At 39.9% G+C, this 21,969-nt stretch overlaps 1 protein-coding gene across 6 annotated transcripts in view; it reads left to right on the forward strand.

Annotated features, from left to right (window-relative positions):
• The first annotated feature begins 618 nt into the window (after window positions 1-618).
• Window positions 619-21,969, forward strand: part of SLC9A6 (solute carrier family 9 member A6) — a 59,663-nt gene continuing 38,312 nt past the window's right edge. For 3 of the 6 annotated variants that reach the window (XM_051827581.2, XM_070066928.1, XM_070066929.1), the window contains exons 1-7: window positions 619-741; window positions 880-1,104; window positions 11,517-11,716; window positions 13,779-13,856; window positions 14,442-14,518; window positions 15,082-15,194; window positions 18,112-18,217. In XM_051827581.2, the coding sequence (XP_051683541.1) occupies window positions 936-1,104; window positions 11,517-11,716; window positions 13,779-13,856; window positions 14,442-14,518; window positions 15,082-15,194; window positions 18,112-18,217 (743 nt within the window). In that variant the 5' untranslated portion in view covers window positions 619-741; window positions 880-935. The other 3 variants (XM_051827579.2, XM_051827580.2, XM_070066927.1) reach the window with 1 other exon arrangement.

Below are 21,969 nucleotides of genomic sequence, written 5' to 3' on the forward strand. Positions count from 1 at the left end.
CTCCGCTGGGAACTTCTAAAGAGGAGTAGAAAGAATTTAGAGGGAAGTGAGAAACCCACCACACCACCAAAGACTGCTTCTTTGGGAGAGAGGGTGGAGTGTTTCTGAACTTCGGTAAACCTGGGCACAAAGCGATCGAATTTTTTTGCGAGGTTAATGAATTTATCTGTGTAGGTTCCTAGCTTGAGAGATTATTTATATCAACTTTTTGCATGTAAAGAAAACCGAATACACACACAGACACACACACTTTGAGTCAATTATTTTATGAGCTACCGTGTTGTTTTTTTTTCCAAGGAGAACAGAACAAGCAGAATACGATTTAAACTCCAGAGATGGAGATTGAAGCCATTCCCAAGGGGACAACTTCTTAACCTGTTAAGTGACACTGGGGGACAATATTCAGATGGGTTATAAAAGATCGATTCCCTCGAGAGCTCTAAGACTACGGTCAAAGTAGAACTCAGCCTGCCTCTGCTTGGTTACACTGAACCAATGTTTCCTTGGCCGAAAGGAGTGGGCTACAATTTGACAGCCTTCCAATTGCCGGCAGCACCGAGCGTGCTCGTCCGCAGGCAGAAGGGCAAAGGAATTGGAAACAGGGAGCTGGGGTGCCGCGGCGCCTTTAAGGGCGGCGGCCGCGGTAGCGGCGGTGGCGGCGCGCGCTCCGACGGCTTTCCCTCGGGCCCCGCCCCTTTCCCGTGAGCCCTCGGGGAGTGGTCCGACCGCGGGCGGTTGCCGGTGAGGAGTGGGGCGGGGGGCGGGGGGCGGGGGGAGAGATGGCTGGACGCGGCTGGCGGCGGGCGCCCCTCCGTCGCGGCGTTGGCGGCGGTCTCAGGACTCGCCGGCTCATGCGGCCCCTCTGGTTGCTCCTCGCAGTGGGCGTCTTTGGCTGGGCCGGGGCTTCAGACGGCTCTGGCCGAGCGGCGAGAGCCATGGACGAGGAGATAGTGTCCGAGAAACAAGCTGAAGAGAGCCACCGGCAGGACAGCGCCAACCTACTCATCTTCATCCTGCTGCTCACCCTCACCATTCTCACAATCTGGCTCTTCAAGCACCGCCGGGCCCGCTTCCTGCACGAAACTGGCCTGGCTATGATTTATGGCAAGTGCCTTAACTCCTGTCCTTTCCCCCACCGTCCCCCCCACCCCGCCCCCCGACTGCCTCGCTTGTCTCCTCTCCTGGCCCTGCTCGGCCTGTATTCACCTTCCCTTATAATTCCTTCCATTTTCTGCCTCGACATCCCGCCCTCCCATCCGTTTCTCTACCTCACTCCCTTTTTTCTGCTACGCCCCCCGTTTCTCTGCCTCACCCCCTTTCCTCTTAAGCCTCATTCACCATTTTCTCTGCCTCTCCACACCTTTTTCTCCTCCGACCCCACCCCCTTTCTCCTTAGCACCCTCCCCCCCTTTTCTCTGGCTACCGAGCTGGGGATACTGGCTGAGGATGGGAAGGGAGTGGGTGCGGTGTCTCTGGTTGGGCTGGGGGCTGGGGGAGGGGAAGGCATCGTTGGCATCTATTTCTCCCGGGTGGCAGTTTGTGGAAGGTTCAGGGAAGCTGCGGCGGTGTCTCTGCTGCCCAGGATCTGGCCTGGCCTTCTGTTGGAGCCAGAGTCGACCTTTCCTCATCACTTAGCTCTTGCTACGCCCTGTCCTTTCGAGGTTACAAACGAAAACCTTTCCGTTGTGGAGCCCAAGTGACAATCTGAGCGTGAAATAGGCTCTAGAAGGCTTAGGGCTTTATTTATAATGTCCTGGTTTCTCGTACTATGCCTGTAATATCTGTCACAGGGAGAATGGTTGACCCTTCCAATTCAGGCGTACAGAAGTGAGGGTGGGGAAGAGTTAAGGTTCTTCCAGCAGAGTGGTGTACTACATGATGATCAGGACAGTTCACCGAAGCAGCAATTACAAACACTACATACATGCAGTGTGGGTGACTTGTTGTTGACATGAGGTTATTGACCGATTGCCAAATAAATGGCTTTGGTTCTTATGTCTCAGTGTGCCTTCTTTTTGAGGTACGTATTTATTTTTGTTTTTTTTTTGGCAACAAGGGGAGATGAGAAGAGGAAATCAAACGATTGGCTTGGAGGCGTTTTGAGTGCTGCTAGGGCGTCAAGGGAAAAAGAAGCTATATACTGCTGACCATTTGAATCTGGCTGTGAGGCTGCAACTGAAGAGATGACAGCAGACAATCCTGTCTGTGCAGTCCCAGGTGTTAAGATTATCTTTATTCAGAACAGTCTTAAACTGATGAGTGTGTTGAGATTTGGCCCTCAGATCTGCAGATAGGTACAGGAAGCTTGGCACAAAAGACATTGCTCCATGCAACACCCTCCCCTCCAACACTTTTCCAGTAAATCCAGACTTCTAGAGTATTCATCCCAAGGATAACACAGAAAGGTGGTTGTGTACCTCAGGAAAATGCACATACTTGGCCTTATTTCTTTGATTTCATTACTTTAATAGAATTCTAAGCCTGTATGTGAAATATTTGCTCACTGGGATTCTTTGTTTTTAAATATGTTAGGTGGTTTTTGTATTTCAGTTATTTTGCATTTCATTTGCAGGGCCCCTAATGGCAAACAGATAAGCATTTCTCTATATAACAGTATGTGATTTATTTGCTATCCTTAACAATTAGCCTAATGCACCAAAACTATAAAGAGGTATAAGACCCTTGCCTTCAATGAACTTGAAGAAATGTGTGTGTGTGTTTGTGTGTATACACATACAGAAAATAATGGCTTCTTATATTTAGATGAGTGTCAAGTGAGTATTTCAGTGTTAAACAAGGAACTGATCACTGATACCTCTTTCCAAATAGAGATATGACATGGTAGTTAAAGGTACGAAGCTTTAGACCACAAGTTGGTAATTTTTTTTTTGTAAACAGCTAGATAGTAAAGATTGTTGACTCTTCAGGTCACATAGATCTCTGTGTCTCTGTTGCATTTTCTTTTAACCTTTAGCATAATGAAATCCATTCTTAGCTCTTGGGCCATACAAAAACAGACCAAGGGGTATAGTTTGCAGAACCTTGCTTTAAATCAAGCTTGAATTCCTGTCCCACTGTGATTTTAAGTAATGTCCTTCCCCCTTTTAACCTCATCTGTATTCGTATATTGGGGATAATGATAGTAGGATTATGGTGAGAAAGCAATGTTTTTAGCCTAGTGCTTAATTCCAAAGTTCAATAAATGCTAGCTGTGTTGTTAATATTATTGCTATTGCTTTGTCTTGGTTTAATCTCAGGACAGTTCTTTTAATTGTTCAGTTTTATAAAGTAAAAGGCAAACGTGTTTTTAAAGACATTCATGTATTTGAAAGGCAGAGTGACAGAGACGGAGAGATAGAGGTCTTGGTTCACTCGCTCATTCCCCCAAATGCCTGCAGCAGCCAGGGCTAGCTAGGCTGAAGCCAGGAACTCCATGCAGTCTCCCACATGGGTGGCTGGAAACCAAGCCCTTGGGCTATCATCCTTTGCCTCCCAGGTGCATTAGTAGGAAGCTGGATTGGAAGCACAGAGTAGCTGGACTCTAACCAAACACTGATATGGGATGCTGTTGTCCCAAGCAGTTACTTAACTCCTTGTACAACACCTGCCCCAAGATAGTGTTATTTTAAAATATCAGATAGGTACTTTGAATTGCTCTGAAAATATTTGCTCTTGGGTAGCTGATACTGTTAACCTCATCTAAGTCTTGGGCTAAAGTGGAAAAGTAGGCTTACTGATTGTATTTCTGGAAGTTTCTAAGTTGATAAAAGTGATAGAGTGCCTTAGTATTAATATTTTCTGAAGGCAAAGCAAAAGTATCCAATATGGAATATATATAGTACAAGAGTGTTAATCTGAGAGTCAAATCTGGGATTAAGTTGACATTATTTAGCCTTCCCATTTTCTCTGTCTGGGCAATGTGGGTTAAACAGCCCCTTAAGTAACTCCCAAATGCAGTTCTAGGAGACTAAATAGGATTGGGCCGAAGTATTTTAAATACTAAAGAAGTTGAAGCTTTCTAACCCTAATTACTCTCATTTACCTTTTCTAATGACTCTTGCACCATCATAGCTATTGTGTTACTACATTTCTTAGATTTATTTATTTATTTGAAATGCAGAGTTACAGAGAGAGAGGGAGAGACAGAGAGATCTTCCATCTGCTGGTTTACTCCCCAAATTACTGCAACAACCAGGGCTGGTAGAAGCTAGGAGCCAGAGACTTCTTCCGGGTCCCCCACGTGGGTGCAGGGGCCCAAGGACTTGGGCTATTTTCCGCTGCTTTCCCAAAGCACATCAACAGGGAGCTGGATCATTAGTGGAGCAGCCAGGACACAAACTGGCGCCCATAGGGGATGCCAGCATCACAAAAAGTGGCTTTACTCGCTGTGCCACAACGCCAGCCCCCACTATATTATTTTAAGATCTTTATTTTTCAGCTTGGCTTCTAGGTGTAAAGGGAATGCCTCCACCTCCAGCATTCAGCCCACAGGTGATCTTATTCCTGTGGTGTAGGCTTAGCTACTTAAATCCAAGGAAAATGCTATTTGAAACAAGCCTTTGCTTTATCATTTTGAGAAACAAGGGTAGGGGAAAAAAAAAACAGTTTAAATTGCCAGTGTGGTCAGTTTCTAGATTGTAATGTGGACTAATTGCTCTGGTTGCAAACACACAATCTCAAGGCGCCCACGTATTTTGTTCCTTGGTCTAGCTTTCTTAAGAAGCTTAAAAGTGAGTCACTGTTAGTAAAAATTGTCGAGGTAGTTAATTAAGCCTGAAAAGTGATCACTCACTGCAGTGTGATTACAGATAGTATAAAAGACGGAATATTTTTTTTGCCTTACACTTAAGGCATTCAAGGTCCTAGGCTTAACTCATGTGATTCATCAATAAACATTTATTTTGTGTAAGATCTGATGGAAAATACAGGTGTGAGCCATAGTCTTTGCTCACAAAGCATATATAATCTAGTGACTAGTGACTTAATATGTATTGAGCATTGTAATCTGTTAGACAAGGTGTTAGGCACACAGCCAATATCATTTCACTTAAACCTCTAAACAACCTTGGGAAGACAGGGACTATTATCTTTCTCATTTTACATATGAGGAAATTGAGGCTCACAGAGAATAAGTGACCTGCCTAAAGTCACTTATAAGTATTGAGCCAGGATTCAAACACAGTCATTCTGGCTCAAAAGGCCTGTTTTTTTTTTTTTTTTTTTTTTTTTTTAGCCCCTTCAAGTACATTGCTTCCTGTTGAAGAGATAAAGCTTAACTATAAAGACAAAGTGAATTAATATTATCATCACTGCATATGAGGAAGCTGAAGTTCAGTGAGAGGTTAACTGCCCTAAGAGCACAAACTTGAACTTGGTGTAGGCAGAATTCATGCGTTTGTCTAACAACTTGTGCTTTTTCCCTCTGATACTGCGCTACACTCAACCTTGTAGTATCACATATATGAGGTAATAGTTATATCTTTGGGGGCGGGATTTAAAGGTGGCTTGGAAGGCTGTGAGAGAGTGGTGACCTAAGCCATGGTGGTTCTCCAGAGAACCACTGGAGAATGGTGAGGTGACAGTAAGGAGGTGATTAGAAATTTGTAGAGGTTTAGGAATTGGAAGATTTAAATTACAATTCTGGCTTTGTCACTTGATGAAAAATAGTGTGAGGCAAGTCCGTTATCCCCATTTTACAGATGAGGATGCAGGGACTGTGACAAGGATAAATATGTCAAGAGGTGATAAGGATCGAATAATCTATACAAACCAATCAGGATGGTAATTGGCTATGGTCCTGGTGAAGGGGTTCCTTTGGAAAGGAGGTTTCTCTTTCCTGAGAGGGAGGCTGAAGATAAAAGTTTGTATTGACATAGGCTTGGAGTGGACGTAGCTAATGTCAGTGGCTCTTAGCATCTCATAGAAGTAGGAAGTGGGACTGGGGACCTGAGAAGGAGAATAAAGGTTGGAAGAGCCACTGTTGAGAATGCGCTAAGATACAAAGAGATGCATAATTGCATGTAAAACTATCAGAGGTCAGCAAAAGCCTTGAGTTTCTTGGCTGTCTTAAGTTATGTTACCCACCCCCCCCCCGTTTTTTTAAGCAGAGTTACAGAGAGAGATATCTTCCATCTGCTAGTATACTCCCCAATGTTACTGCTTATTACTCCTGCAACTGCCAGAGCTGGGCCAGGCCAAAACCAGGAGCCAGGAGCTTCTTCCAGGTCTCCCACATGGGTGCAGGGGCCCAAGGACTAGGGCCACCTTCAACTGCTTTCCCAGACATATTAGCAGCGAACTGGATCGGAAGTGGAGCAGCCAGGACTCAAACCAGCAGCCGTATGGGATGCAGGCACCGCAGGTGGCAGCTTTATTTGCTGTGCCACAACACCTGCCCCTACATTAGGTTTTAACACAAAATCTATGGCACCTTTTTTCTTAGCAAGTAGTAAATATGTTTATACACACTCTTTTAATCTGTAGAATTCTTTTTTTTTTTTTTTTTTTTTTTTTTACCAGTTTTGGCCATACTTGATTCGGCAGTGATTTCTTTTGACTGTCAGAGGTGTCAGGTGCTCTGGGCTTGAAGAATGGGCTAGAATCCATAAGAATACCAATTTCTCCTAACAGAGTCTTGCAATGGTGGGGCCTTGGGTGATTCTGAGTTTCATTCACTGGGAGGGTTTCCAGTACAAGTGGGTCAGGAATGTGTAGGAGGAGTAGGGCTTCTCTGTTTGAGTGAAAGATATCTCTTTGTGGTTGTGTTTCTTGTTGCCTGTTAGTGGTAATTTTAAATTTTATAATGTCAGTATTTTTTGTGCCTCTGTCTAGAAGTTTCTGCCTTATCTTAACAAAGACTTTTAACACACACTTTTTTGTGTGTGCTTTCTCTGTACTGAGAATCACTTTAACTCCATGATTAGAATTTGACCTTTTTTTTAAATGTATTTTTTAACTATCTTCTGAACAGCAGCTTTTTTCTTTCTTTTTGATTTATTTGTTTAATTGAAAGGCAGAGTTGGAGCAGGGGGAAGGGAGGTAGGGAGGAAGGGAGAGAGAGAGAGGTCTTCCATCCATTAGTTCATTCCCCAAATGGCCACAAAGGCTGGAGCTGGGCCTCTCTGAAGCCAGGAGCCTGGAGCTTCTTCTGGGTCTTCCACATGGGTGTAGGGGCTCAAGGACTTGGGGCGTCTTCCGCTGCTTTCCCAGACCATAGCAGAGAGCTGGATTGGAAGTGGAACAGTCAGGACTCGAAATGGTGCCCATATGGGATGCTAGCACTGTAGGCAGTGGCATTGCCCTCTATGCCACAGCACCATCCCCAGAATTTGACCTTTAAGGAACCCATATTAACTTGATCTGTCAACTTTTTTCAAACAAATTTAAATTTTTCACATGCCTATGGCCATCATAAAAGGATCTTGATTTTTTTTCCCCAGCCTCAGTAATTATCGCCCATACTGTTCTGTCTGCCAAAGGGTATGTTTCAAAGCTGACCAAGTGCTGATCCTCCTCAGGGCACCTGGTGATATTTTAGCATACGGTTGAGCATGCAGTAGAACCAGTGGATACGGTTCCTTGCACAGTTGTGCTTGGAGACATGAGAAGAATTTATGGCCGGGCACTGTGGCACAGAGATGCCAGAATCCCATATGAGCTCTGGTTTGGATCCTGGTTGATCAGCTTCCTAGCCAGCTCCCTGCTAACATGCCTAGGAAAGCAGTGCAAGATGGCCCAAGTGTTTGGGACCCTGCTACCCATGTGGGATACCTGGATAGAGTTCCACACTCTTGACTTTGGCCTGGCCCAGCCCTGGCTTTTGTGGCCATTTGGGGAGTGAACCAATAGATTGAAGCTCTTTCTCTCACTGTCTCTCCCTCGCTCTCTGTAACTCTGACTTTCAAATAAATAATCCTTCGAAAAATATGCTGCTGATGTTAGTATCTGTTGTAGCTTATCTGTGATATTTACATGCAAATATAAGGGGACAACTTCTGAGCTTCTTTAAAAAAAAAGATTATTTATTTGAAACAAATAAATAAACAAGGGTGAGAGAGAGATCAATCTTCTATCCACTGGCTAACTACCCAAATGACCACTACAGCCAAGTCTGGGCCAGACCTGAAGCCAGGAGCTAAGAACTCCATCTGGGTCTCCCACATGAGTGGTGGGGCCCAAGTACTTGGGCCATCATCTGCTGGCTTCTTAGTTGCATTAGCAGTAGTAGCAGGAGCTGGATCAGAGGCAGAACAGTGGAGACTTGAACTGGTTCTCAGATATGGGATGACTGTGTTGCAAGTGGTGGCTTAACCTACTGCACCACAGTGTAGGCCCCATACTAAGCTGTATATGTGACTATGAGTTAACTAAAAGAACCCCTCATCCCTTCCTGCTCCCTCTTCCACTCCTGGCCAACTACTGCTCTTATACCCTGTGGTCTGGCTTCTATCCTTACTACTCCAATAAAACTGCCATTATCAAGGTCACTCATCACCTCCTTGTTTCCAAACCTGATGGATACTTCTAATATGTGCTTCACTTGACTTTGCTACAGTGTTTGATAGTTTTCATCATTTGCTCTTCATCAAAAGAAAATTTTCCCTTTATTCCTGAATTCTTTGCCACCAACTGGCTTCTCTTTTCTTCCTACTCCAGCAGCTTTCCCTTCTTGGTCTCCATTAGTCCCTCCCCCTCTAGCAGCCCCTTAATGTTGGCTATTAATGAATAAAATCCCAGGTCTGTATCTATAGTCGTCTTTCCATTTTCTTTGCTCCACAGGGGATCTCATCTGCACCTGACTTGCACTGTCTTATTACTGTAAAGTATATATCTCCAAAAGTATATATCTCTTCCAGCTTCAGATGTCACATACTCCAACTGTGCATGCATCACAGATACATTGAACTGAGCATGTCCAAAACTCAACTGAGCCTTTCCGCCTGTGAATCTGTTACTCTGCCTGTATCCCTTACTTCAATGAATGGTCCTGCTGTCCACCTAGGTGTTCAGGCCAACTTCTCCACTTGATTACCAAGTTGATTAAGACTCTGTCTTTGATCTCCCTAACCCCTATTCTATTCTGTGTCGTCAAATATTTCTGAAATTTAGTATCTTCTAAAAGTCCTTTTCTGTATTCTCTTTATGTCACTTTTGTTGTAGATTAAATCCTAAACTCTTATTTCTTGAACTCCTGTGCTGGCCATCTAGCTGGCCTCTTAGACTGTCTCTAGTCTAGACTACTTTTTTGAAAATAGAAATCTGATGTAAAGCTGCTGCTTAGAACACTTTAATGATTCCCTTTTGCTTTTGGGATAAAGTTAAAACTCCCTTCCACAACATGTAAAGTCTTTTTATGATTCAGCTCTTGCCTATCTTCCTAACATCAACTTTTGCGGTTTAGAAGCCTGCCATACTAAACTACTTTTGACTCCCTGGATGGGCTGTGTGCTCTCCTGCTTCGTTAACTGGATATGTGCTGCTATTCCCCTAACTGAAATAGAACCTTTCTTCTCTTTTGCTTACCTGTTCAGTTGACACCTCTGGAAAAATTCCCCTTTGGCCTCACTACCTCAGGCTTGGTTAGGTATTTCTTCTCTGTTTTTCTAATGCCTTCTATACAAATATGCTGTAATATGATTTTTTATGTGGTCTATTTTTGCTGACTGGATTGGAAACTCCTTGCAGGAGAGACCTTGTTTTTGTCCTGAACCCTGGGGGCCTACCTAGCATAGTTCTCTAGTCACATATTAAAAGAATGGCTGGCTAGTCAGAATGAAAGGCAATAGGAAGATAAAATGTTGCTAGTAATATGATGTGCATCTTGGAGTTAAGGAAAGTTCCAGAAATTTGGCTTCAATTTGCTGTTGAGATGTATCCATACGAAGGCATATTATTTGCCCATAAAAATGAGATTCTGATATATACAACAACATGGATCAACCTTGGAAACATTGTACTAAGTGCAAGGAGTCAGACACAAAAGGCAGCATATTACGGGATTCCATTTATATATAATGTCCAGAATAGGAAAATCCATAGAGAAAGAAAGCAGACTGGTTGTTGCTGGGGGTACAGGACTGAGAGGTTGGAGAATGGACTGTTAGGTTTGCACCTTCTTTTTGTAGCAATTAAAATATCCTGAAATTAAGATAGTAATGATTGATATACAACTTTGGGAACATACCGAAGACCGTGGTGTTGTACAATTTAAAAAAGGTGAAGTTTATGATATGTGAATTTTCTCAAGCTGTTATTAAAAAATTGTGATTGATCAATACAGCTTTATTGTGCATTGAACATTGTGCATATTTGAATATCAATAGGATGATCCAGGTAAAATCCTAGGTATATAGTGATCTCATAGCCCCAGATTCAGGACTGCTATTCTGTGTTTTGATTTTGAAGCCGATATTTTAAAAGCAATATCTGGCCTTTCAGTAATGGAAGAACTCAGTCAATCTACAAATATTGACTTTCCAATTGTCAAGTGTGTGTTATTTGGCCAGCCATGTTGTTTGGGAATAAGCTTGGGCAGTGTATGTGTTTAAGTTTTGTGAATTGATGGATTTAGGTAGAAAAACACAATTCTAACATGGCTGAACTGTCAGGTTGAGACACCTTAGAGCAGGGGTGGTGGTGGGGAAACTTTTTTCTGCCAAAGGCCATTTGGATATTATAACATCATTTGCAGGCTATATAATATTATCAACTTAAAAATTACCCTGCTATAAATTCATTGGATTTCAAGTGCCACCTGTGGATGCCATGGCAGGACTAGACCAAATGATTTTGTGAGCCTTATATGACATGAGCCAGATGCTCCCCACCCCTGCCTTAGAGCATATTCTTTGTACAGATAATTTGAAGATATTTGTTCTTTTTAAAAAAAGATTGATTTATTCATTTGAAAGGCAGAGTTAGAGAGAGAGATGGATATATATATATATATATATATATTGATTTTCCATTCACTGGTTTACTTCTCAAATGGCCACAATGGCTGGGGCTGGGCTGGGCCAAAGCAGAGAGCCAGGAGCTTCTTTGGGTCTTCCATGTGGGTGGCAGGGCCCTAAATACTTGGGCTATCTCCTGCTGCTTTCCCAGGTGCATTAGCTGGAAGCTGGATTAGAAGTGAAGCAGCTGGGACTTGAACTGGCACCCATATGGGATGCTGGCATCACAGGTAACAGCCTAACCCTCTGTGCCACGATGTCAGCCCCAAAGGCATTTTGTCACTTCCCTTATCATTTGTATTGATCTAGAGATGCAGTGATCTGTGTCGTTACCCTAAGGAATGTTTTTTTCTTCCTATTGTACTTGATTATATGAAGTGGGCTCTTGTATATGTGAATTTAGTAATACTTTAAACTGTAACTGTGTTTGGTTTAAAAATTGATTTGAGGCCACAGGAGACTACCATCAGAGATTTTCTGTTATGAATCCAGAGGGGTGATGGGGGATACAAAAGAAGTGATCTCTGTTCCCAAGAAGAGCTTATGTTGTTTTTTTATTTCCAGGTCTTTTGGTGGGCCTTGTGCTTCGGTACGGCATTCATGTTCCAAGCGATGTAAATAATGTTACCCTGAGCTGTGAAGTGCAGTCAAGTCCAACTACCTTGTTGGTAAACGTTAGTGGAAAATTTTATGAGTATACACTGAAAGGAGAGATTAGTTCCCATGAACTTAATAATGTTCAAGATAATGAGATGCTTAGAAAGGTAAGTTTTATATATTAAAGGGAATCTTTGGATTTTTTTTCAAGTATGTTAACTGGTAGCAAGTGATTCAAAAGAACAACAAATAAATGATATTTTAAATAATTAGTCTTTTTAAATGGAGTTAAACCTCGGTTAACAAATGTAATAATGTAAGGAAATGTGTATGTCTGGACATTTCATTTTCTCCTTGAGGATAAGTGCTGTAACCCTTTTGGTTTCACTCTGTATCACTTACATTTGTAATAAATGGTGACCAGAATTGAGTTAAGCAGAATTTATATACATTTGAATGTGCAGATGGTCCTTATAGTACTTTAGCACATTTAGTTTATTTGGTAATATCTGAAACATTCCATACATTTTTTATTTCTTTGAGTTCTTTCTTGCCTTAATTATATTCATTTTTAAGATTCATTTATTTATTTGAAAGCTAGAGTTAGAGAGAGGTAGAGACAGAGAGAAAGATATCTTCCATCCACTTGTTGACTCTCCAAATGACTGCAGTGGCCAGAACTGGGCCGATCCAAAGCCAGGAGCCAGGAGCTTCTTCCAGGTCTCCCATTTGGGTACAGGGGATCAAGCACTTGAATATCTTCCACTGCTTTTCCAGGCACATTAGCAGGGAGCTGGATTAGAAGTGGAGCAACCCAGGACTCATAAACTGGTGCCCATATGGGATACCAGCTCCATAGGCCGAGACTTAACCTGCTAAGCCACAGTGCTGGCCCCTATATTCATTTTTTTTAAAGTTTTATTTATTTGAAAGGCAGAGTTACAGAGAGGGAGAGGCAGAGGCAGAGGCAGAAAAAGAGCTTTCATTCATTGGTTCATGGCCAAGGCTGGGCCATGCTGAAGCTAGGAGCCAGGACCTTCATTCAGGTCTCCAAGGGCCCAAGTACCTAGGGCATCTTCTACTGATTTCCCAGGTCCATTATCTAGGAGCTGGATTGGAAGTGGAGCAGCTGGGACTTGAACTAGTGCCCTTATGGGATGCTGGCACTGTAGGCGGCCGCTTAACCCGCTATGCCACAATGCTGGCCCCAGGACTTGACTTTTATAGTTACTAAATTGTGTTGCTGACCATCTTTAATGCTTTTAAAATATCATATGACCTTAACATTTACTTGCAAGAGCTCTCTCCACTTGTGGAAAATTCCAGTTTCTTAAAAATGCTAAATAACTACATGTTAGCATGTGTAATTGTGGCATCTTTGTGTTTATGTAAAATCCTACTGCAGCCTTATGAGCAGAAGGGGGCATCTGCATTATTATAGCAAATAAGTCTTAAAATGAGTTGGGCTTTCAGGATTAGAAATCTGGTTTTATAGAATTTTTTTAACTCCATATTATACAGGTTGAGTATCCTTTATCTGAAATTTTTGGGACCAGAAGCATTTTGGATTTTGGAATATTTGTATAGACATTATAAGGTATCCTGGAACTCAAGTCTAAACATAAAATTCATGTATGTTTCATGTATACCTTATACACAAAGCCTGGTGCTCATTTTATATCATATTTTAAATAATTTTATGCGTGAAACAAAGTTTCCTGGGGTGGAATTTTCTACCTGTGCCATCATGTTGGCACTCAAAAAGTATTGAATTTTGGAACATTTCAGATTTGGGAATTTCAAATTAGAGATGTTCAACACTTTAGAGATATCACTGATATAACAAATCTATTTCCTCTTGCCAATGATAATGCCATGCTTCTAAATTTTAGAATCACCAGTTTTGGCTCTCTTTTGTTTAAAGCAAAGATATGTTCATGGTTTCTCCTATTTTATAGATTTTTATTAAATATTTTAATGTACTTTCCACAGATATGACTTAATTGATTGTTCCAATACTATCTCTGTTATGTGGTTGAAAAGTATTTCATAATTTATTGTTATTGAGATTATCAGAACAACAGTTATCCTATATGAAACATTGTTACCATACTAATATTCTTGCCTTTGACCAGTGTAACATTTCATCTTTTTTCTTTATTATAATTTGATAATGTAATATGAGGCCTTCTAAGGGGATTCATCTAAAATAACTCTTTGTTTTAACAGGTTACTTTTGATCCGGAAGTATTTTTCAACATACTACTTCCTCCTATCATATTTTATGCAGGTTATAGTCTCAAAAGGGTAAGTGCTTTTGTATTTCATTTCCTTTGAACTCATGGAGTTTTATTTATTTATTTGAAAGTGAGAGTTAGAGCGAGATGGATCTTGCATCCACTGGTTCACTCCCCAGATGGCTGCAATGGCTAGGAGTGGGCCATGCTGAAGTTGGAATCTAGAAGCTTCTTCCATGTCTCCCACGTTGGGTGGCAGGGTCCCAAACACTTGTACCATCTTCCATTTATTTTTCCAGGCCATTAGCAGGAAGCTGGATTGGAAGTGGAATAGCTGGGACTTGAATTGGCACCCATATGGAACGCTGGAGTTGCAGGTGACAGCTTTACCAGCTACACCAAAACACCAGCCCCAAACTCATGGGTTTTAAGGAATATTAAACATTTCAGAAAAAGGCCGTTGTTTCCAGAGTCTCCTCGCTTACCCTCTCCTTATCCTTTTTAGATGCTGAAATTTATGCCTGTGTAAGAATTCTCTTGTTTCTTCTAGTGAATAATACATATAGTATTAGCATGACACACTAAAATGGAAAACCTTTTACAAGAAATTGGTGAATATTCTAACATAGGGTAACTTTTTTTTTGTTTTTGTCAGAGACATTTCTTTCGAAACCTTGGATCTATTCTGGCATATGCCTTTCTTGGAACAGCAATTTCTTGTTTTGTTATTGGGTAAGTATTTGAAGCTCAAAATACATTTTAAACTTCAAAATGTAATTTTGAAATAATGCATTTTTGATCTATTAAATGTCATATTTCTGAATGTGTCTAAGGGTTTTTGCAGTAAATTTTCCTTAAGGCCAGGGTGTTACCACATTTATTTATTTGTTTTTTAATTGCCTTTTTTGGTGATACCATACTTAAATGACATGAATTAAATTTGAGATTAGTCAGAAAGTATATACTACAGTAGACCTATCTTTTTATTCTTCTTGTAAAAATTATTTTTTATTTTTTATTTGAAATGCAGAGAAAAAGAGACAGAAAGAGGGTGTTTCTGTCCATGGTTCACTCCCTGCATGGCCACAGCATCCAGGGAGGGTATGACAGGAACCTAATTATTTGGGTTATCCCTATTGCCTCCCAGCCAGGAATCTGATTTAGGCACTCCTCTGTGAGACATGGGCATTTTAACTACTTAGCTAAGCACCCTCCTTGCATCTTCTTAATTCTTATTCTAACTTCTTTAACCCAGTTAATTTTTTTCTAAAGTCAAGAGTATGTTTATTGAACAGGTCAATAATGTATGGCTGTGTGACACTGATGAAAGTGACTGGACAACTTGCAGGAGATTTTTACTTTACAGATTGCCTACTCTTTGGTGCAATCGTATCGGCGACTGATCCAGGTATGTTTTCCATGAATGGAGCTTTAGCACTTCAGATACAGTGTTTTCCAGTCAAAGCACATGTGGGTATTTATTTTGTTGGGGTGTAGAATTCATGATTGGTACTATACTTTCCAATTGCAGAGGAAGAAACAAAATTCATGATTCTTTTTGACTTATGCACAGATTTTTGTATTTTTTTAACTTTTTATTTACATTTGCCTATTACCAGTCCACAAATTGTTTATTTAAGGGCTATAAGATTTTCTTTTCAGAAATTCAGGTTGGTTTCTTTTCTTTTTAAAGATTTATTTATTTGAAAGGCAGTGTTAAAGAGACCTCATTCATTGGTTTACTTTCCATGTGATTGCAAGAGCCAGGGTTGAGCCAGGCTGAAGCCAGGAGCCAGGAACTTCATCAGGGTCTCCCACATGCATGGCAAGGATGCAAGCACTTCTGCTGTCTTCCCAAATGCATCAGCAGGGAGCTGGATGGGAAGCGGAGTAGTCAGGACTTGAACTGGCACTCTGGTATGGTTGCAGACTTCCCAGGCATCAGTTTAATCCACTGCGCCAGAACACCCACCACATAGACTGGTTTCTGTCCCTAGTGATTGCGTATAGGAGCAGATGAACTTGATTATAAATTAGTTTAAATGGGTAATAATTATATACGTCCTTCCAAATGTGTTGAAAACCAGTTCCCTAAAAATCTTCCATTTATACTCAGCTATCTGCATTTAACAGTAAGAAAACAAAGTTTTAAAATGATTGTTAGGCAACTGTGCTAACACGGCTATGATTTTGGGTCCTTTGTCACCTTTAATAAATACTGAGGAATTGTTTTTATAATATTGGCCTCATGGTTATAAAATTATTTTTATATTAACACAGCTTGTTCCCCTGTCCTTTTAGTGTCAGATCTTCTGGAAAGTTGTGTTATAGAATGAATTTACTTGTACTGAATTAGGTTTTAATTTTCCTAATAGTTCTGGTAAAGTTAACAACCACATTCAAATTAGAATGTGAGGAAAATGTAGGATGAAAATACTGAGATAGGAACATAGACTGAAGTTTCTGAACTAAGGATGGAAGTTTTCTTTTATTATACCTTGAGGCATTGGTAGAAGTTTGTTCTGTTTTACCTTTGACCTTGTAAGTTAATCATCTTCTTTAGTTATCATTCCAGCACAATTAAAGGAAGGATCATAAGGTTATCTCTGAATTCCTGTGTTAATGCTGATAACACATGACATTATGAGGAAGGAGAAAAATGTGTTCTATACTCATAAGAGAGGATTTTTTTAGAGATTTATTTTATTTATTTGAAAGACAGTTATAGCGGTTAGAAGCAGAGAGAGAGAAGTCTTCCATCTGCTGGTTCACTCCCCAAATGAGCCGATCTGAAGTCAGGAGCTTCTTCCGTGTTTCCCATGTGGGTACAGGGGCCCAAGGACTTGGGCCATCTTCTGCTGTTTGCCCAGGCATGTTAGCAGGGAGCTGGATTGGAAGTGGAACAGCCGGGACACGAACCAGCACCCAAATGGGATGCCGACATTGCAGGCGGGGACTTTAACCTATTGCGCCACAGTGTCAACTCCATAAGAGAGGATTTTAAAGATTAGTCAGAGGACTGTTTTAGAGATATTTGTGTAGTTTGGCATTTTTAAAGATAGAAATCAAAATGCTTCCTTAAAGATAACCAAGGTTGTCACCTTTTGGTTTGTACTACTCCCTTTATCGGTATGCAGGTAGGAATTTTTTTTTTTTTTTTTTTTGCAAAGAGCCGGTTGTCTCCAGTTTCTGTGTCCACATGCTAGCAGCAACCTCTTCTACTTTTCAAGAGCCTATGAAAAACTTAAGTTGGTTGACTTCTTATATTAATATATAGTATTGCCCAAATGATTAAAGCAAAAATATTTTGCATATATAAAGTTGAACAGTTATTTTTTTCTGAAGTATGTAGGTACTTGTCCCAATTCTGTTATTTTGCAATTGTCATCTTGCTAGAAGGGTGAGTGATAGGTTCTCTTTACAAAAGAGCAACACTGCTTCACCCTTCCTCTCTCTTTCTCTTGGAAAGATTTGGTATCAGTATATCCCACTTGCAATGCCTTGCAGTAGAAATTATATCTTTAAAATGCAGGTTTCCTGTTTTTATAGCTGACATTGGAAAAGGCTCCCTATCTTTACTTATATTAATGTTTCATGACTACTTGGGTTTATTTATTGAGTGAGCTGTATGTGACTCAGCAGTTACAGTTATAATGCAACTTTTCAATCTCATCTGATTTTCTAAGAATTCTCATGTAATTGCTTTCCTAAGAGAAAGATTTGTTGTTTTCGTTTTTTTCCTTCAGAGGCGGTAATATCCTGATAGTTGGCTTCTTTTTAAATCAAATATAGCAGCTATAATTCTGGTCATAAATTCCATCCCAACTAAAAACTAAACTTGTGTTTTCATTTCCTACTGTCTTTGCCAAACTGGTGTACTTTCAGTTTGCCAGTCAAATAGAAGTGAGCTGTAAAGATGCAAGGCAAAAATAATGTTTGTAGCAGGAGATGCTTTTCATAATATTCTTCTTAATTAAAAATTCATGATCACCTGGTCTATAAGAAATTTTGAATTTATTCTTTATGGAAAGGAAATGCACAAATGGGAATATTAACATTTGCATGAAAAATGTAGGCCAATTCAGCCCTGCTAGGTTATTTTCAGCTGTTTTTAAGAGAGAGAAAGGAGATGTTCCATGTATACACTTAGGGAAGAGCAAAATATTGACATGAAATCACTGAATCTTTAATATGGTATAAGAGAATGTTTTGGGGGATTGAATTCAAAGATGAAGAAATGCATTTGTAAATAACTCTTATAATCGTCTGGTGAGGGGAATATGTGTTATTTGTAATGTCTGAATATTTCTATTTCTACTTGCTAGTGACTGTTCTTGCCATATTCCATGAGCTTCAAGTAGATGTTGAACTCTATGCACTTCTGTTTGGTGAAAGTGTCCTCAATGATGCTGTGGCCATAGTGCTGTCCTCGTAAGTGTTTCTTTTCTTATTATTTTTTAAATGTTCAAAGTGTGTTTACTAGGAATGGGAAGGCTCTTATTGAATAAAGTGCATTATGAATGGAAACATTTGCATCAATGAGGCATTTTTTGTCTCTTGAAGAAAGACATACTTTATAGATAACTTGGAAAATGAAGGGAAGGAAAAGGAAGAGAAAATGTTATATATTACTCTTGTGCATGATCTTTTTACAAGATTATGATTGTACTCTCTATATAATTTTGTATTTTAATATTTTTGTGTATATTGTTTTAAACATTTTTATTGTAAGGAGAACAGATTTTATGTATTTCATAGGCACAATTCCAAGAAGACAACCACCATTTTATTTTTTAATTGGATTTAATTTTTTGAGCAGATAATATATTCACATGTTCACAAGTCAATTTTACTTCTGTACCTCTCCACTTGTTCGCAGACCCTTAAGATAACCATTTCATTAGTTTCTTGTGTATCCTAATATTTTTTATTCAAATTTAAGCAGAAATATACATAACTGTACTTACTTGCCTCTCATTTCTTATTTTTAAAGTAGCCTACTATATATGTTCTCTCACATAAGTATATTCTGAGGATCTTTCATATTAAAAACGAGTTTTATTTTTTGTGTGCAGCTACATAGAATTTTACGTGTGAACTGTACTATAGTTTATTTGCTCAGTCTCTCCTTGCTGCATATTTGAAGGATTTTCAACTCTATGCTGACCCAATTAACACTGCAGTGATTAATCTTGAACTTTTTTCATTTTGTACATGCATAAGTATGAGGGTAGGATAAACTCCCAGAAGTGAGATTGGTGGGTTGAGGGATAAATATATTTGGAATTTTATTAAACATTGCTAAATTGCCTATAAAATAATAATACCACTTTGCACTTTACCCACTGAATTAAGGGAGTGTCTGTTTCCTTATAGCTTCACCAGAGAGTTTGTTAAGTTTTTATATTTTTGCCAACTTGATAATTGAGAAGTATCTCATTGTACCTTAATTTGTGTTTCTTTTATTTAAAATAATCATTTCAGAAAGATTTTTAATCTTTGGAAGTGTTGATATATTTTTATTGAAGACATTTATTGAATGAGTAGTATCTTTTGTCTAATTATAGAAATTACTGTACAAGTTATTACAAGGTGTTTGCACGTGGAAGAACAGGTTTGAAGCTCTGAGAAACTCAGTCCTGCCTACCCACTCTTACTAAGCAAATATTACCCACTATAGATAGTTGCCTTCCCTTCATACCAGAAATTTCTGTGAGAAGAGCCCTTCACATCGTCTCTTTATATGTTTCTCCTTCATTTTTTAAATATTTATTTTTTATTTATTTGAAAGGCAGAGTTAGAGAAAAAGAGAGAGAGATCTTCCATCCACTGTTTCACTTCCCAAATGGCTGCTAGAGCTGGACTAGGCCAAAGCTAGGAACCTGGAGTTCTTCCAGGTCTTCCACATGGGTGCAGGGGCCCAAGCATTTGGGACATCTTCTGCTGCTTTCCCAGGTCCATTAACAAGGAGCAGGATTGCAAATGGAGCAGACGGTTCTCAAACTGGCTTGCAGGAGGTGACTTACCTGCTACACCACAACACTGGCCCCTCTCCTTAATTTCTACCTTGTTAATAGCTAAAAGAGAATAGTAAGTCACTCTGCTTTGCATAGCCTGGTTGCCTTCATTGCCTGACTGCTAAGTGGGGAATTACCGTTTCTGAGATGTTACACTAATCCTTTAAATGATATGTATGAAATATATAAAACAGATACAGTCTTTTTTTGGGAATGCAACTTATATAAATGTCACACCGTCCCTGCCATATTTATTGCTGGATTGTTTTGCAACTGTCTGCAACTACTGTAAGTTTATTTTAAGAAATAAAATCTAAAGGCTGTAGCTCCTATTGATACTGAACATAAGCACTGAGTGATGGATGATATGTACAAAATGAAAATTGTATATTATTTGAAGGGAGGAAGAAATGGATACTGTAGTTGTAAATTAAGTGTTATAAAAATGAAGCTATAAAGATGGTTAATCTTCTAGTACTTAGATACATGTGAGGTTATCAGTGCTGCTGAATGAAAACAATATGGTATAGGAAGTTACTTTTAGCATCAGTTCTCCTGCTTAATCATCTTATTAAGGAAATGTTCCTTTCTCATTGTCCTGATGGATTAAGAGTCAGCCAATCTCTGCTCTGGTCCTGTCTTGAAGTGATGTGCCCTGTGCCTTGGTTTTTGGTTTCTTATTTCCTGCAACTCTAGGAGTGGTTGAATATTGTTGGGGGAAGCAAGAAAACCTTATTGAAAGATTTTGAGCTTGGAGCAGGAGAGGGGGGGATCCATTGTTCTGTGTGAATCATACATAAAGAGAAGCCCTTTCCATATAGCACTTAGCATAAAGGGTTGTGCTGGTCCTTCAGTTGCAGCCTTTTGCAAATGGTGTTCTGTGAGAGAATGAAGCCGAATGGAAAACCATTTGTGTGATTCTTTCTCAGTTCTCCTAAGGATGGCACGTAGCTAGTACCATTCTAGGTTGATGAGATAAGTTAACTCATTACATTCTATGCTGGAACTCTCATGAAAGAGGACTCTGTCTAGATAGTGTCAGAGCAGGAACATTGTCAGTTGTGTGAGTATCTTAATGAGTTCTTGTCCAAGAGCTGAAGGGAAAATAGTTGTGTTGCTGACTCTGGGAGGTTACTGGCTGGAGTGCTTGGAAATGTGTTGATTATCATCTTTTATCTGCCTTTGATGTGATTTAAAATACATAAGATGCAAATATTCCACTCTGTGGTGTATGGTCTTAGTTTGATGATAATCTGCCATGTATGAAGGGGCTTCAAAAATGGGATTAAAAGATAATAGGTTTCCTCCTCATATATTTTAAATAGCTTTGCATCAAAGGGGAGGGAGCCTCTTTCTGAAAGAGTTCTGTTTGCCAATTAACATGTTAATCAACCCTTCTTGAAATTTATATTTGAAGTTGTTTTTTAATTAATTATTTATATTTGAAAGAAAATGAGAGAGAGAGAGCGATCATATATCTAATAGTTCACTCTCCAAGTGCCTGCAACAGCCAGCAATGGACTAAGCTGAAGCCAGGAGTCAGCAGCTTCATCTGGGTCTCCCACATGGCTCCTGAAACAAAATGAGAGAGACCAGACTTTTTTCATTAGGATATTTATATACATTTATATACAAATACATTAATAATTTTAAACATAGGCCTGGTACTATATCTAATTTTATGTAACTTGAATTTTTCACTTGCACATGGTACTGTATTAACACCTCTATTATCCTATTATATGGATGCACTACAAATTAACCTTTCCAATCCCCTATTGATTAATATTTGATGTTTTCTAATATTACGTTACCATGACTAGCTTTGCAATAAGGATATTTATGTGTAAATTTTTGCGAGTTATTGAGAATGTTTCTGTTGGATCATTTTTATTTTTTTTAAATTTATTCAAAAGGCAGAATAAACAGAGAGAGGAGAGACAGAGAGAGCTCTTACATCTGCTGGTTCACTCTCAAAATGGCAGAACAACCAAGGCTGTGCCAGACCCAACCCAGGGGCCAAGGAATCCATCTCTCTCTCCCACATGGGTGGCAGGGGCCCAAGGACTTGGGTCATCTTCCGTTGCTTTCCCAGGTGCAGCAGCAGGGAGCTGGATTGGAAATTGAGCAGCTGGGATTCAAACCAGCTCTACAATGAGATGCTAG

Source organism: Oryctolagus cuniculus, chromosome X (assembly GCF_964237555.1).
Source record: "Oryctolagus cuniculus chromosome X, mOryCun1.1, whole genome shotgun sequence".
Lineage (NCBI taxonomy): Eukaryota > Metazoa > Chordata > Mammalia > Lagomorpha > Leporidae > Oryctolagus > Oryctolagus cuniculus.